This window comes from Myotis yumanensis, unplaced genomic scaffold, assembly GCF_028538775.1.
Source record: "Myotis yumanensis isolate MYYU_CA2020_CCGP unplaced genomic scaffold, mMyoYum1.0.hap1 SCAF_8, whole genome shotgun sequence".
NCBI lineage: Eukaryota > Metazoa > Chordata > Mammalia > Chiroptera > Vespertilionidae > Myotis > Myotis yumanensis.
In genome coordinates, this window is record NW_027223759.1 from 56734690 (window position 1) to 56747774 (window position 13085).

The 13085-nt window shown below is 35.5% G+C and overlaps 1 protein-coding gene across 1 annotated transcript in view; it reads left to right on the plus strand.

Annotated features, from left to right (window-relative positions):
• The window catches only part of ACVR1C (activin A receptor type 1C), an 85151-nt gene extending 72942 nt beyond the window's left edge, over nt 1-12209 (plus strand). Inside the window, exons 7-9 of the mRNA XM_070422949.1 lie at nt 1661-1785; nt 4294-4424; nt 9369-12209. Of these exons, the coding sequence (XP_070279050.1) occupies nt 1661-1785; nt 4294-4424; nt 9369-9497 (385 nt within the window). The 3' untranslated portion in view covers nt 9498-12209. The remainder of the gene's footprint in view (nt 1-1660; nt 1786-4293; nt 4425-9368) is intronic.
• Nucleotides 12210-13085: the final 876 nt, after the last annotated feature.

Here is a 13085-nt window from a genome sequence, read left to right on the forward strand (position 1 = left end):
ATGTCCGGGATGTGTGTAGGGACAGGGGCAGAGGTCCAAATGGGAAATCATTAGGCCCAAGAAAACAAAAAAGTCTTCTCTGGGTCACTGAGAAATGAGTGGCACAATGGTTATAAAGCAAGGGGAGTTGGCATTTGGTCATACAGAAAGTAGCCAGTTGGCCAGAGGAGAGGCTTGGTGAAGGAGATGGTGGTATATTGTTCGTAGTGTGTCACATTCTGAGAACATATTTTCCTACAGAAAAGAGGAAAACAATGTCCTCCAAAGCCTTTATACCTCACAAATGAACTGAAACTCAGGGCTAGTTCTACAAGTTCAGATTCTAAACAACAGATACGAATCCATATAGTGGACTAGAGAGGTGAGGACTGTGCATAATGCTTACATATATGCACTATTGTGTTCTCTCAGTATTTGAAAATGTTCTGTAACAACTTCTGCATTTACCCATAGTTGCATTTAACCTTAAGTCTCCCAAATTGATGATGAGTTTGGACACAGTTCCCACATTCTAGGAACAGAATCTCTGAGAGTTAAGAGCAGGCATGATATTATCAAGTATAGCACACATGTGTAGGACGGCCCCATTTGCAGTGGGACGTCCGGTGTTTTCTTGTTGTGGCCAGCCTGTGACCATGGGGTCAGCATGCTTCATTTCCTTTTATTTGTATTTCAGGCTCTGTGCCCCTTTGGCATCCTCCCAGGTTTCTTGACCTTGAAATGAGAAACAACCCAAACATTTCCTGGAGCTGTTAAAGGCCCTTGAGAAAGGAGACTTTCTAAGCTGGCATAGTCGACCTCCAGGCCATAATTGAGAGTCCAGGCCAGTCCCTCTGAGTCCTCCACTTGGTTCCTGGGAGACTTGAATGAGGCCCCAGAAACACTTCAAGACAGTTTATTCAGACTGGGCAGCCCTATGGGGCCTCCTTTCTTTTCCTTATAAAAAGCGAGCTTTGACTTTTGCCCATCGGACTGTCCCCACATTAGGGGCCCTCAGGGGAGCCTTGGATGCCAGATTCCCTGGGATCTGAAACTTTTAAAAGAGTTTGGGAGCGTGTTGCACCCTCACCTGAAAACTCTGAGTAGTTCTCGTAATCTCCCTAGGACAGCTCGCTAGGCTCAGTCAGGTCTCAGAAACTGTATATTACTTTGGTTTAGTCCTGTTAGATAAGACTGTAATTTTGTTGGAGCCAATATAAAATGTACTAGTATATGTTTCTTGGAGCCAGTGTGTCCATTCAGAACAGATTATTGTGGGACACTGCTGAGCTCTGTGTTGGAGGACTGGGCCCACCATGAATAAAACCTACTCTTTGCCCTCAAGGAGCTTTCCTTGGCAAGGAGCTACTGGTGGAAATTGAGTTTCGTCTCTCCTATTGAGTGTTGTGCTTACTGAATCCACTCCGGCTTGTGCTTTCCAGCACACATGCTTTAATACTGAGGGGGATGACCCCTCGTTCTATTAAAAATATTTTTTAAATGATGGTCGAGTCAATAACTATTATTCAATTTTATTCTGTTATAGTACAGGGTTCAGATCCACCTGTAAAACTGATGTAAGCTATCTTCACTTATATTTTGTATCAGGATTTAGTAAGATTATGTTTTGCTGGACTGCTATAAAGCCATACACAGAATCTGACATGTGCATGTTTTGAAGGTATATGGCCCCTGAAATGCTTGATGATACAATGAATGTGAATATCTTTGAGTCCTTCAAACGCGCTGACATATATTCTGTTGGTCTGGTTTATTGGGAAATAGCCAGAAGGTGTTCAGTTGGAGGTAAGATGTTGGGCATATTCTTTCTGTCTGCTTTTCTTTGATGTTCTGAATACGAGATACGATGTTCTTTTTTTCTAAGCACTATATTAAATGATTTCTTACTAGTTAAGAGAATACCTATTGGCATATATTTTAAGTGGCAAAGGTAGAGTGTCCTGCACATAATGGGAGATTTTATATTATGATTACCGCTTATGTGGGGGTGACAGTTCTCCTGATAATTCTGATTTTCATAACGATACTTAGCGAAGCACTTGAAATTTTTACTCGAGTTTGTATGCCATTAGCTATATCCCTATTTTATACCAGAAATGAAATCCAAAGAAGTGAAATGGCTTGCCAAGGCCACAGGACTTGAAATGAAGTCTTCTGATTCTCAGACTTTTCTTATTCTTTTCTTTCCTGTGATGAGGAATGTGTGGGGTATAAAGTGGAGGTCAGAGGTGAGCCAAGACTAACTCCTGACTCTATTGCTCCCAGCAGTTAGAGATGAATAATGAGAGGAAGACTTTGAGAGAATGAAACCCTACCAATGCAGTCTGATGGGACTGTTTCATCAGTGGGAGAAAGTAAATACTGGGATTAAATGGTTTAGAGTCTTATCTTTCAAGTGAGACAGATTTAGGGCTAAACCTTGGTTTAACAACTTCCTGAACATCTGACTTTAGGCACGTTACTTGGTATCACTTTCCCCAATGGTGAAATGAAGAAATGATAAAACGGACCCCACTGGCTTGGAGGATGTAATGGATTAATTCAGTTAATTCAGGTGAAGCTTTTAGCACAGAGCAAACTCAGATAAACATTCAATGAAAGAGCTGTCCTTATTTAACCACTACCAACTTTTTGCATTTTGTATTGATCTCATTTTACCTTACATCAATCTCATTTAAAAAAAGAGAAAAACTTAAAATTGTGTTTGAATGAGGAAACATACGTTCCCCCTGTATTCACTGACGAGATAATAAAACATTCAGAAAGATTAAACTATTTCTAGAAGCACTGTAACTACACTGGAAACCCTGAGCCTGTGGCTGAGTTCCAGATCTGCCACTAATAGCTGTATGACCTTCAGCAACCTCACGACTCTCTTTGTGCCTCAGTTTCCTTGTTTTGTAAAATAGGAATAATATAGCACTTTCTTTAGTCAGTGGTTTTGAGGAATGATTAGTTAAAACATCTAAAGGGCTTAGCACAGTGCTTGGTAAATATCAAGATTCAAACATATTTGTCTAGCTTTGCTTTTCGGTTTTTGTCCTTAAATTTTCTTCAACTGTCAGAATAGTAATGTACTATTAACACAATTTAAAGTTCATTTTCCAATATTATGACACATCTTAAATGTTTTAAATTAAAAGAACTGTAGTTAATTCAAATGATTTCATCAATAAATTCTTGAATTCAAGTACTAATCTGATAACTAAGGTTTAGTCTTTGTCTAAGTATTTGAGACTCTTTACATATTAACCTTCATGTTAAACCATCCATCTTCAAATACTTTGCTTACTTCTTTGGAACATTCTTAGTTATAGAGGTTCTAAAATTCAAATGTAAGAAATTCAGCTCTTAAAAGATTGCCTAACAATTTTTACAAAAGAAACCTATTTTATTTTGAAAAAGTTATTTAATAGAGAAATATACTTCACTCATAGCAATAAGGCCATGCTATAAATTTTATAATTAGATGTTATTTTTTTCTGAATTGCACAGTAGAATGATATGTAAATAAAAATTTATAGACTTTTCATACTATAAATTATATTTTATATAACAAAATTATATAAATTTAATATATTTACATTAAATTACATATAATATGTAGTAGATAGTTATATAATAGTATTATATAAAATAATTATATAATTTTTGTCTAAAATTTATGTAATTATCAAGATTACATAAATTTTTATGAAGGTGAAGGGATTAGTTAAAGAACATATTAAAAATAGCCCATGGACACAGATAATAGTGTGGTGAGGGCAAAGGGAGGAGAGTGGGGGTTGGGTGCAAGTGGTCAGAGGGGTGGAAATGGTGGACATCTGCAATAGTGACAACAAAAAATTTAAATAAAAAATTTATAAATGTATATAATAGCTATTCAACTGAAAATTTTAAACTTATATATTTAAATTTTTAAAAATATTTTTATTGATTTCAGAGAGGAAGGGAAAGTGAGAGAGAGATAGAAACATCAATGATGAGAGAGAATCATTGATTGGCTGCTTCCTACATGCCCCACCCTGGGGTGGGGATCGAGCCCACAACCCGGGCATGTGCCCTGACGGGGAATCGGGCTGTGACCTCCTGGTTCATAGGTTGATGCTCAACCACTGAGCCATGCCAGCTTATATATTTAATTTTATAGTGATGCATAATTTTAATAGACCTGACTTTCTAGTTTCCCATGTTACCATTTGTGCCTAGAAGACTTAACTAATAAATTATTTCAAAGTAAGCATCTTTGTTTATTATTCACACTGGGAAATTTAATGTGCAAATTTCTTATAGGAATTGTTGAGGAGTATCAGTTGCCTTTTTATGACATGGTGCCTTCAGATCCCTCAATAGAGGAAATGAGGAAGGTTGTTTGTGATCAGAAGTTTCGACCAAGCATCCCAAACCAGTGGCAAAGCTGTGAAGTAAGGCTAAATTCTTATGTATATTTTTTCCTATTGTAATTGTGAGGTAAGTATCAGGGAGGATTTTCACAGACCATATAGTTCTTCTCTTTTAATCTAGGCATCCCATTCATTTCATATATGTAGGTTTATGTCTTTGATGTTATTCCCTTTAGCTGTAGTATATACACCTAATGCTAAGTTATGGGGGTGTAACAATCCCAGGTTAGACAACTTTCAACAACATCTCCGCTCCCTGTGGTGATTCAGAAATCCAGGTGACTTTGATTTTGGGATGCTATCTCAATGCATAATTTTTAGGTGTCTAGGCCAAGAAAAGAGAGGAGCTAGAGCAGTGGTCCTCCGGAATGAGGCCCAGAAATCAGGATTTTAAAAAAATTCCCAGGTGATTCTAGTGTGCAGCCAAGGTTGAGAACCACTGAGCTAGAGAGTCACACACTGGCTCTTTAATGATTTGGCTCCAAGTGACTCACATCCCTTCCAGAACCTGGTCCCATCTCACAGCCAGGGGCCGGGAACTGTGGGGAGCGAGGCATATGGGGGGCACTCAATGTCTGTGCCACACAGAGTATTGCAATTTCAGTCATCCTTTTATTCCATAAATTATTCCCAATCCCAAACCCTGAGAAGCTTGAGTGCATTCTCTTTCCTCAGAAAAGCTTCCTTTTCTGGCAGGGACAGTTGTTGTTTATCTCTTAATCCCCAACACCACACGCACTAACCATCATAGAGTAGACACACAATAAGTGGTTATTGCAATGCTGGTTCTGCAGTACCTGAGGATACTTTTCTGGCTCCCACAAAGAGAAAGGAGGGAAGGTGGGGAAAGACTGTAAACCATCTCCCCCATCCCGGTTATTACTGTATATCTTCTGCCATACTTAAATGCAATGCTTGAAGTCTTTTTGTAAGTTACATGTTTTAATTTGGCTTTGTCATAGGCATTATTTTATACAGTCTCCCCCCCCCCCCCCCCCCCCCCCCCATTCTTCACTCAGCTCTTTCTATTGAAGGCAAGACTTATGTCTTGGTGTTTCTATGTAGATAGCTTACCTACATACTTACTGTAGAGGTAGAATTTGAGGCATTTATAACCAAATTGAAATTAAAATTTTTCTTGTGTTAATAATTTCATATATACGAAAGAATAAATGTCATATCTGTAAAGTTTAATGTGTAATAAAAAAATGAAAAGCAGAAAACCCACTACCAAGTTTTAAAAATGGAAAATTTCCAGCACCTATGAATATTCTTTATTCCTCTGAGGGGTTTCTGTCGTAACTAATTATTTATTGCCTTGCTTTTCTTTAGAATTTTGTCATTTACACATATACATATATATATCGCTTACTTTTGTATATTGTGAAACTTACTAAGTCTCACTGTAGATTCTTCTTAAATTTTTTTTTACTTTCTCTTACATATTTATCTCAGATCTGTTCCTTTTTACATCTGTGTAGCATTTCATTGTATGAACATAGCACAATTTCTTTAACCACTGTACTGTTGATTGTCAGATCTGTGAATTTTTATTTTTTTAATAATGCTGCTATGTATGTATGTATCTCTGTGTGGAAAAATTCCTTTAAGGTATTAAATTATAGACTCTTTTGGAGTGTCCACATATATGATTATGTCTCTAAATAATGAGAGTTTTGGGACCAGTCCTCATGCCTTTTCCTTCTTTCTATTGCACTTTTGAGGATTGCCAGTGTAATATTGCTTACAAGTTGTGATAGTGGATATCTTTGTTTTGCTCCTTAGAATTTTGTATTTTCTACACTTAAATATGATGTTTGCTGCAGTTTTTGTTTTTAAAAACTTTAATTAGGGTAAATAAAAGCTAACTTTTATTTGATAAAATGTGAGGTGATTATATAACAGGGGTGGGCAAACTTTTTGACTCGAGGGCCACAATGGGTTCTTAAACTGGACCGGAGGGCCGGAACAAAAGCATGGATGGAGTGTTTGTGTGAACTAATATAAATTCAAAGTAAACGTCATTACATAAAAGGATACGGTCTTTTTTTTTTTAGTTTTATTCATTTCAAATGGGCCGGATCCGGCCCGCGGGCCGTAGTTTGCCCACGGCTGTTATATAGCATTTCTTCTTTAGTCTCTTTTTTTAAAATTTAGTAAATTTATGGGGGTGACATTGGTTAATAGGATTATATAGGTTGCAAGTGTGCATTTCTATGATACGTGATCTGTATATTGCATTGTGTGCTCACCACCCAAAGTCATATTATCTTCCATCACCATATATTAGGCATCTCTCCACCCCAAACCCCCTCACCCTCTTCTCTCTGGTAACCACCACACTGCTGTCTTGTGTTCAGAGTTTCAGTTTTATGTCTTACATATGAGTGAAATCATATGGTTCTTACCTTTTTCTGACTAACTTATTTCACTTAGCATGATATTCTGAAGGTCTATCCATGTTGTTGCAAATGGCAGTATTTCATCTTATGTCTGAGTAATATTCCGTTGTGTATATGTACCACATATTCTTTATCCAGTCCTCTATTGAAAGACACTTTGGTTGTCTGTATTTCTTGGCCACTGCACTCCCAGAATAGACCTAATAGTCATTTTTTATGTAATTAACTTTGTATATTGCTGACATATACAATTTTTGTCTATTTTTGCCCAGAATTTTAGTTCTATCTTATTTTGTTTTAACCCCATGTATTAGATATTGGTGTAATTTTATACCATTATTGTTTGTTTAGACTTATGAACATGTTTATAATTTTCTTTGTTCAACATTCCTTCTTGGCTGTCAGAGCTTTCTTCAAAGATCATTTTCTTACTTTCTAATGTGCATCCTTCGACCATATTTTATTTAAATTGTTTTTTGTTAGTGAGGATCTAGTGGTTGTAAGCTCTTTCAGCATTTGGGTGTCTGAGAAAGTCTTTATTTTGTCCACAATCTTAAACAAATAGAATAGTTTATCTGAGCATAAAAATTTAGGTTCAGAGTTGTTTTCTCTAAACACTTTAAAGTATTATTTCACTGTCTTCTGGTTTCCTTTATTGCTATTGAGAAGGCATCTAATTTGTATCTCTTTTGAGTTAATTTTTCTTTTCTTCCTGACTACTTTAGTATTCTGCAGTTTCTTATGATGCATTTGGTCTTGATGTCTCTTGATTAGTCTTGGTTGGAATTTTTGGACTTTCTTATTCTGATGATTTGCAACTTTCCTTGATTCTGCAAAATTCTGAGCCATTATCTCTTCAAATAATTTCTCCTCTCATTGTCTCTATTACTCTTTTTTAGAAAACTCACTGGATACCTGTTAGACCTTTTATTTTACTTCGCTATTTTCTTATTCTCCCCTATTTTCCATATTTGTGTCTTCATACAGTAGCTCTCACATTTATCTTCCAGTTCATTAATTCTGTCTTAAGATGTATCAAATTTGCTATGTAACTCACCCATTTAGTTATTTTAATGATTATGCCTTTTCTTTCATTGTTTTGTAGAGAGAGAGAGAAAGAGAGAGAGAGAGGGAGAGAGAGAGAGAGAGAGAGAGAGAGATGAGAGATGAGAGAGACATCAATTAGTTGCCTCCCACACATGCCCCAACCGGGGACTGAATCCGCAACCCTTTGGTGAACAGATGATGCTCCAATTGACTAAGTTGGCCAGGGCTTAATGGTTATACTTTTTATGTCAATAAGTTTTATTGATATTTCTCTTTTTAAAATATGCTCTTGTTTTATACTTACTGTTTGAATTTCCTCTACTTTAAACAAATTATTTTATATATTTATTTTACATGTTATATCATTTAGTTCTAGCATCTAATGTTTTGATGGGTCTGATTTTACTGCTTCTTGTTTCAATTGACTCTTGCTTATGTTACTTTCTTTCCTCACGTGCTTGTGAATTTTCATTATGAGCTCAGGCTTACTGCAACAGTTTAAGACTTGGGTTTGATTTTTAAAAAAAAAACAAGAGCTAAGAGTAAGACAATTTTCTTTACAAAATTCCTTCTAAGTCTGATTTATCCTTACACTCAGAACTTTGCAAACATCTTGCTCTGACACCTTCTGGGTGCTTCAGGCTGTGTTTCCTCTCTCACATGTGGTCCATCAATTCTGAAATTCTGCAGTGAGGTCAGCAGATGCCACCAGAGCAGCCACTAGGCTTTAGTGACTTCTTGTATCTCTCTGGATTCGTGCAGTCTTGTTATCTTCTGCTCGGAGTATTTATTTTACTTATTTACTAATTCACTTATACTGATGTTTAAATTCAGAATTTTTAATATTTCTCTTTAGATCATTATTTTATTGTGGCATACTTTATGTATGCACAAATCTTGATATATAATTTGATGACCTTTTTAAAAATGTATGCATGTGTGTGCTTACCACCCAAATAAATATATGGTAAATTTCTAAGCCATCCCATTTCCCTTATTTTTTTATCATGTCTCTTCTTAGAATATTTTAAACAATAGCCATTCTACCATACCCCCAAGAATCAATGGATGAATTTTCAATTAAAAGTTAGCCTCTGCCTTAACTGGTTTGGCTCAGTGGATAGAGCATTGGCCTGTGGACTGAAGGGTCCCAGGTTCAATTCTGGTCAAGGGCGCATGCCGGGGTTGTGGGCTCGATCCCCAATGGGGGGCTTGCAGGAGGCAGCCAATCAATGATTCTCTCTCATCATTGATGTTTCTCTTTCTCTCTCCCTCTTCCTTCCTCTCTAAGATTAATAAAAAATGTATTTTTAAAAATAGTTAGCCTCTGTAAGGTAAATATACATGTGTATGTGTTGACAGGATTGTTGAAGAGGTTTGGTCCTAATCTCCTCATATTATTTTTTATTTACCATTTGTTCATCAGAGCTTAGCATCAATTTCTGGGTTTGTGGTTTTGCTTCTCGTGTACTGTGTTTTGTGTGAGTAAAGTCTTTGGTATCTTTCTCTCTTAAAGGCACTCCGAGTCATGGGGAGAATAATGCGCGAGTGTTGGTATGCCAATGGGGCAGCCCGCCTCACTGCCCTTCGTATTAAGAAGACTATTTCTCAACTTTGTGTCAAAGAAGACTGCAAAGCCCAATGATGATAATCATGTTAAAAAGAAATCTCTTGCAGCTTTTTTCCCCCCGTTTTCCCTCTTTATGTGAACGTGTTTTGCCTTTGTTGTTGTTGTCTACCTCAATGATAATGCAGTACAGTATTTAAGTGTGCAAAGGCAGCATGAAAAAAATAACTCACATCAAGCCGGAGTTGACTTTATCCAGTCTTCATGTTGTCTAATTTTGTTTTGAAAAGCAACACATCAGCTCATGTATTTAATAAGAAAGATACTGTAAAGGTGTAAAATAAGCTATATAAAATAATAAGCATCATTAAGGTTTTATTTTACTTGAACCAAGAGTGCATGAATGAATGGAGAAAATGTGTTGAAAAAAAGTGAGATGAAAACAGTCATTAAAAATATAAACTAGAATATGTTATATCTAATCAAAATGTAACATCATTCAGTCTATGGCAGTGGTTCTCAACCTTCCTAATGCCGCAACCCTTTAATACAGTTCCTCATGTTGTGGTGACCCCCAACCATAAAATTATTTTCGTTGCTACTTCATAACTGTAATTTTGCTACTGTTATGAATCGTAATGTAAATATCTGATATGCAGGATGTATTTTCATTGTTACAAATTGAACATAATTAAAGCATAGTGATTAATCACAAAAACAATATGTAATTATATATGTGTTTTCCGATGGTCTTAGGTGACCCCTGTGAAAGGGTCGTTCGACCCCGCAAAGGGGTCGCAACCCACAGGTTGAGAACCGCTGGTCTATGGTGTTCTCTATTTTTTAAATTAAGCAGGATCTTTAAAAAAATAAATGTTGCTCCAAATTTAGTATACAAAACAGAGAAGTGGAGCTTCTCAGTTGGAAGGTGGAAGTGAGTTCTGGGTCCCAGTGACTTGGTCCCCCAACCCCTACCTTTCCCTACTCTTCATAATCCAGCAGCCCCTGAAGCAAACAGTTAGAAAGCCACTGAAATTGTTACTTCCTATCGTTTACAAAAGAGATGCTTGACATCTGGAGACATGGAGAAATGTCTCAAAGTCACACCACTAGTGGGAGAGCTGGCTCTAGGTCTGAGTCTTGGGACCATCCACACTGCAGAGTTAGCTAGCTTCTTACTGCCCTTTTAATTCCAACAGTATTTCTCTTCCTGTGCCAAAACATCTTTCATGATGATATTTGTGGTTTAGTGACACAAGACAAATTGAGGGTTTTTTTGTTTGTTTGCAGAATCATAATGGATCTGCATGAACTCTGATGTTTTTTCCATAGAGCTGTCAGAGTCACCCTATATGTGAGACAAGTACTAATGTTTTCTAAAAACATGCAGAGGTAAATCAAACATAAAGATCCATTGTCAGAAGATGTCTTTAAGATGCATTTCAGAGGTCCCTATTACTTTTGTGCATACACATTTAGAAGGAAAAGAACAGAAAAAGAAGAGGAAACTAGGAAATATCTTGAAAAAAATTAAGAAACCCTTAAATGAAGTATAACAACCAAATTCTATAGAGGGTATCAGTAAGTATAAATAAACATTTCCTAACCTTTCAAAATGAGTGAGTGGATGCAGAAGAAGGCTCATGATAATATTGCCTGTATTCTACTTCCTATGGAGATACTAGTAGGAGTGATGAATTCTGAAAAATACATAGAACATTAAATATTTCCTACAAATCTATAATTCTGTTTTGGTGAAGGAGTTTAACATGGTATCTTCTATTGTTCAAAAATACTATTTTCTAAACTCTGTTCCTTAGAACACTCTTCTACTGAGATGATCCAAGACCAAAAGGATTATTTCATAGATTCTTAGAATGTGATCCCACACATTAGTGTGTCATGTGCTTTGATGGGTCTAGCAGTAAAGAAATGTTACTTGGATTTCTTTAGAATGGATTTCCCAAATTATTTGACCATGGAACGTTTTTATTAAGAGGAGGGCAAACCTTTTATTACTCCGCATTTCAATGTACTGCAAAGCACAGCTTGGGTAACAGTGTCTGAAGAATATCTATATCTATATCTATATCTCTATATTTTTTTTCCCCACATAGACCACACTGCAGTGCTTATAATTTACTTATCTGTGGACGTATGTTACTGAACCCTTCTTCATTTGACTGGGATGATATATCAAAGCCAAAAACCTGGCAGCTGTAGTTTGTATATACTTTCACTCTTACTTACCCATTCCTTAAATAATGTGGGGTATCCCATATATTCTTTGCCAATATTGGGCCCAATAGGGAAATTAAAAGATAGATAGGTTCTGCCCTCAGGGATTTTAAACTCTAACTTGGAAATGGGAACAGACATGTAGGAGTGTGGGGGAAGAAAGCAAATTGACAAATAAATATAGCACAAAGTAGTATGTTTTGAGTTCTATATGACAAGATGATTTGACTTCTATATGACAAATTAGGATGTTTTCAATTCTGTATGACAAAGTAGGATGTTTTGAGTTCCATATGACAAATTAGTTTCAATTTGCAATACATTTAGAAACATCTTTACTTGGCTATTCCAGACAATCTAAATAATATGTGAACTTTTAAAAATTGCATATGTGAAGGATTTTTTAAAAAGCTTATGTGAAGGGAGTAATCTTGCTCATGTTTTTTACCTTCATTTCTCATAGATTGTTTCTGCATATATGAGAATGAAATTATTTATTTACTATGGTTGTACTATAGTTTCAAATAAATGAGAATAACATTTTCTGTTTTACTCACTTATGTTGGGTGAATATACTTAATTTTTAAGAAAGGCTGTTTTAACCTCTCCATTTTCCTTGTCATTATGTTTATAATTTATTTGAGTGTGTCCAAATATAATTTCATGTTTTTATTGGTTCAACTTTCAATTCAGAAAAATCTGTACATTTTGAGATTTTTTTGTTTTTATGTTGACTAACTAGAACTCCTAACTCAATAGTTTTATATTTTAATTACCAAGTACATTATTTTTAAGAAAGGGGGTAGATTAACAAAAATGATTAGAAAAATTGAAAGTTCTAATTTTTCTTAATTCTCAAAATTATAAATAGGAACTGCTCACTTAAAAATAAGATAAAGTTTAGAACATTAAGCAAATTTACTGTATATATATCTATGCTGTAAAACTTTGTTTTTTGTTTTTGATGGAGTCTTATTGTGTAATATTTATTTCTTTTGAATTGTGTTAAAAACAAAAGATATTGTTCTTTGACTCAAAGTGTCATTGTTCTTTGCTCCTTTTCAATATTTTGTCTTTGAGTATAATATAAAGCTTGAGAAAATGCTATTTATGAAATTTCAGTACTGTATAAAATATGAAGGAATATATATATGCAGCATCACTCCCTTAAAATAAGGGAAACAATATTTGTTGACAGTTATTTTAGCATGAACTTGTTGCCTTATAATCTTTGCTTGTAATTGGGTACAGACTCATGTGCTTTCTTCTATGTCTAAAATATTTGGCATGTAACATCAAAAATTCTCAATTTTTGTTCTTGAAAGTTAAGTGAAATATGACTATGTCATGCACTATTTTAGGTGTAGCACTTGCTTTTTGTCTTTACACTTTCAATTAACTTTGCATTTTAAATTCCATGATTGTATG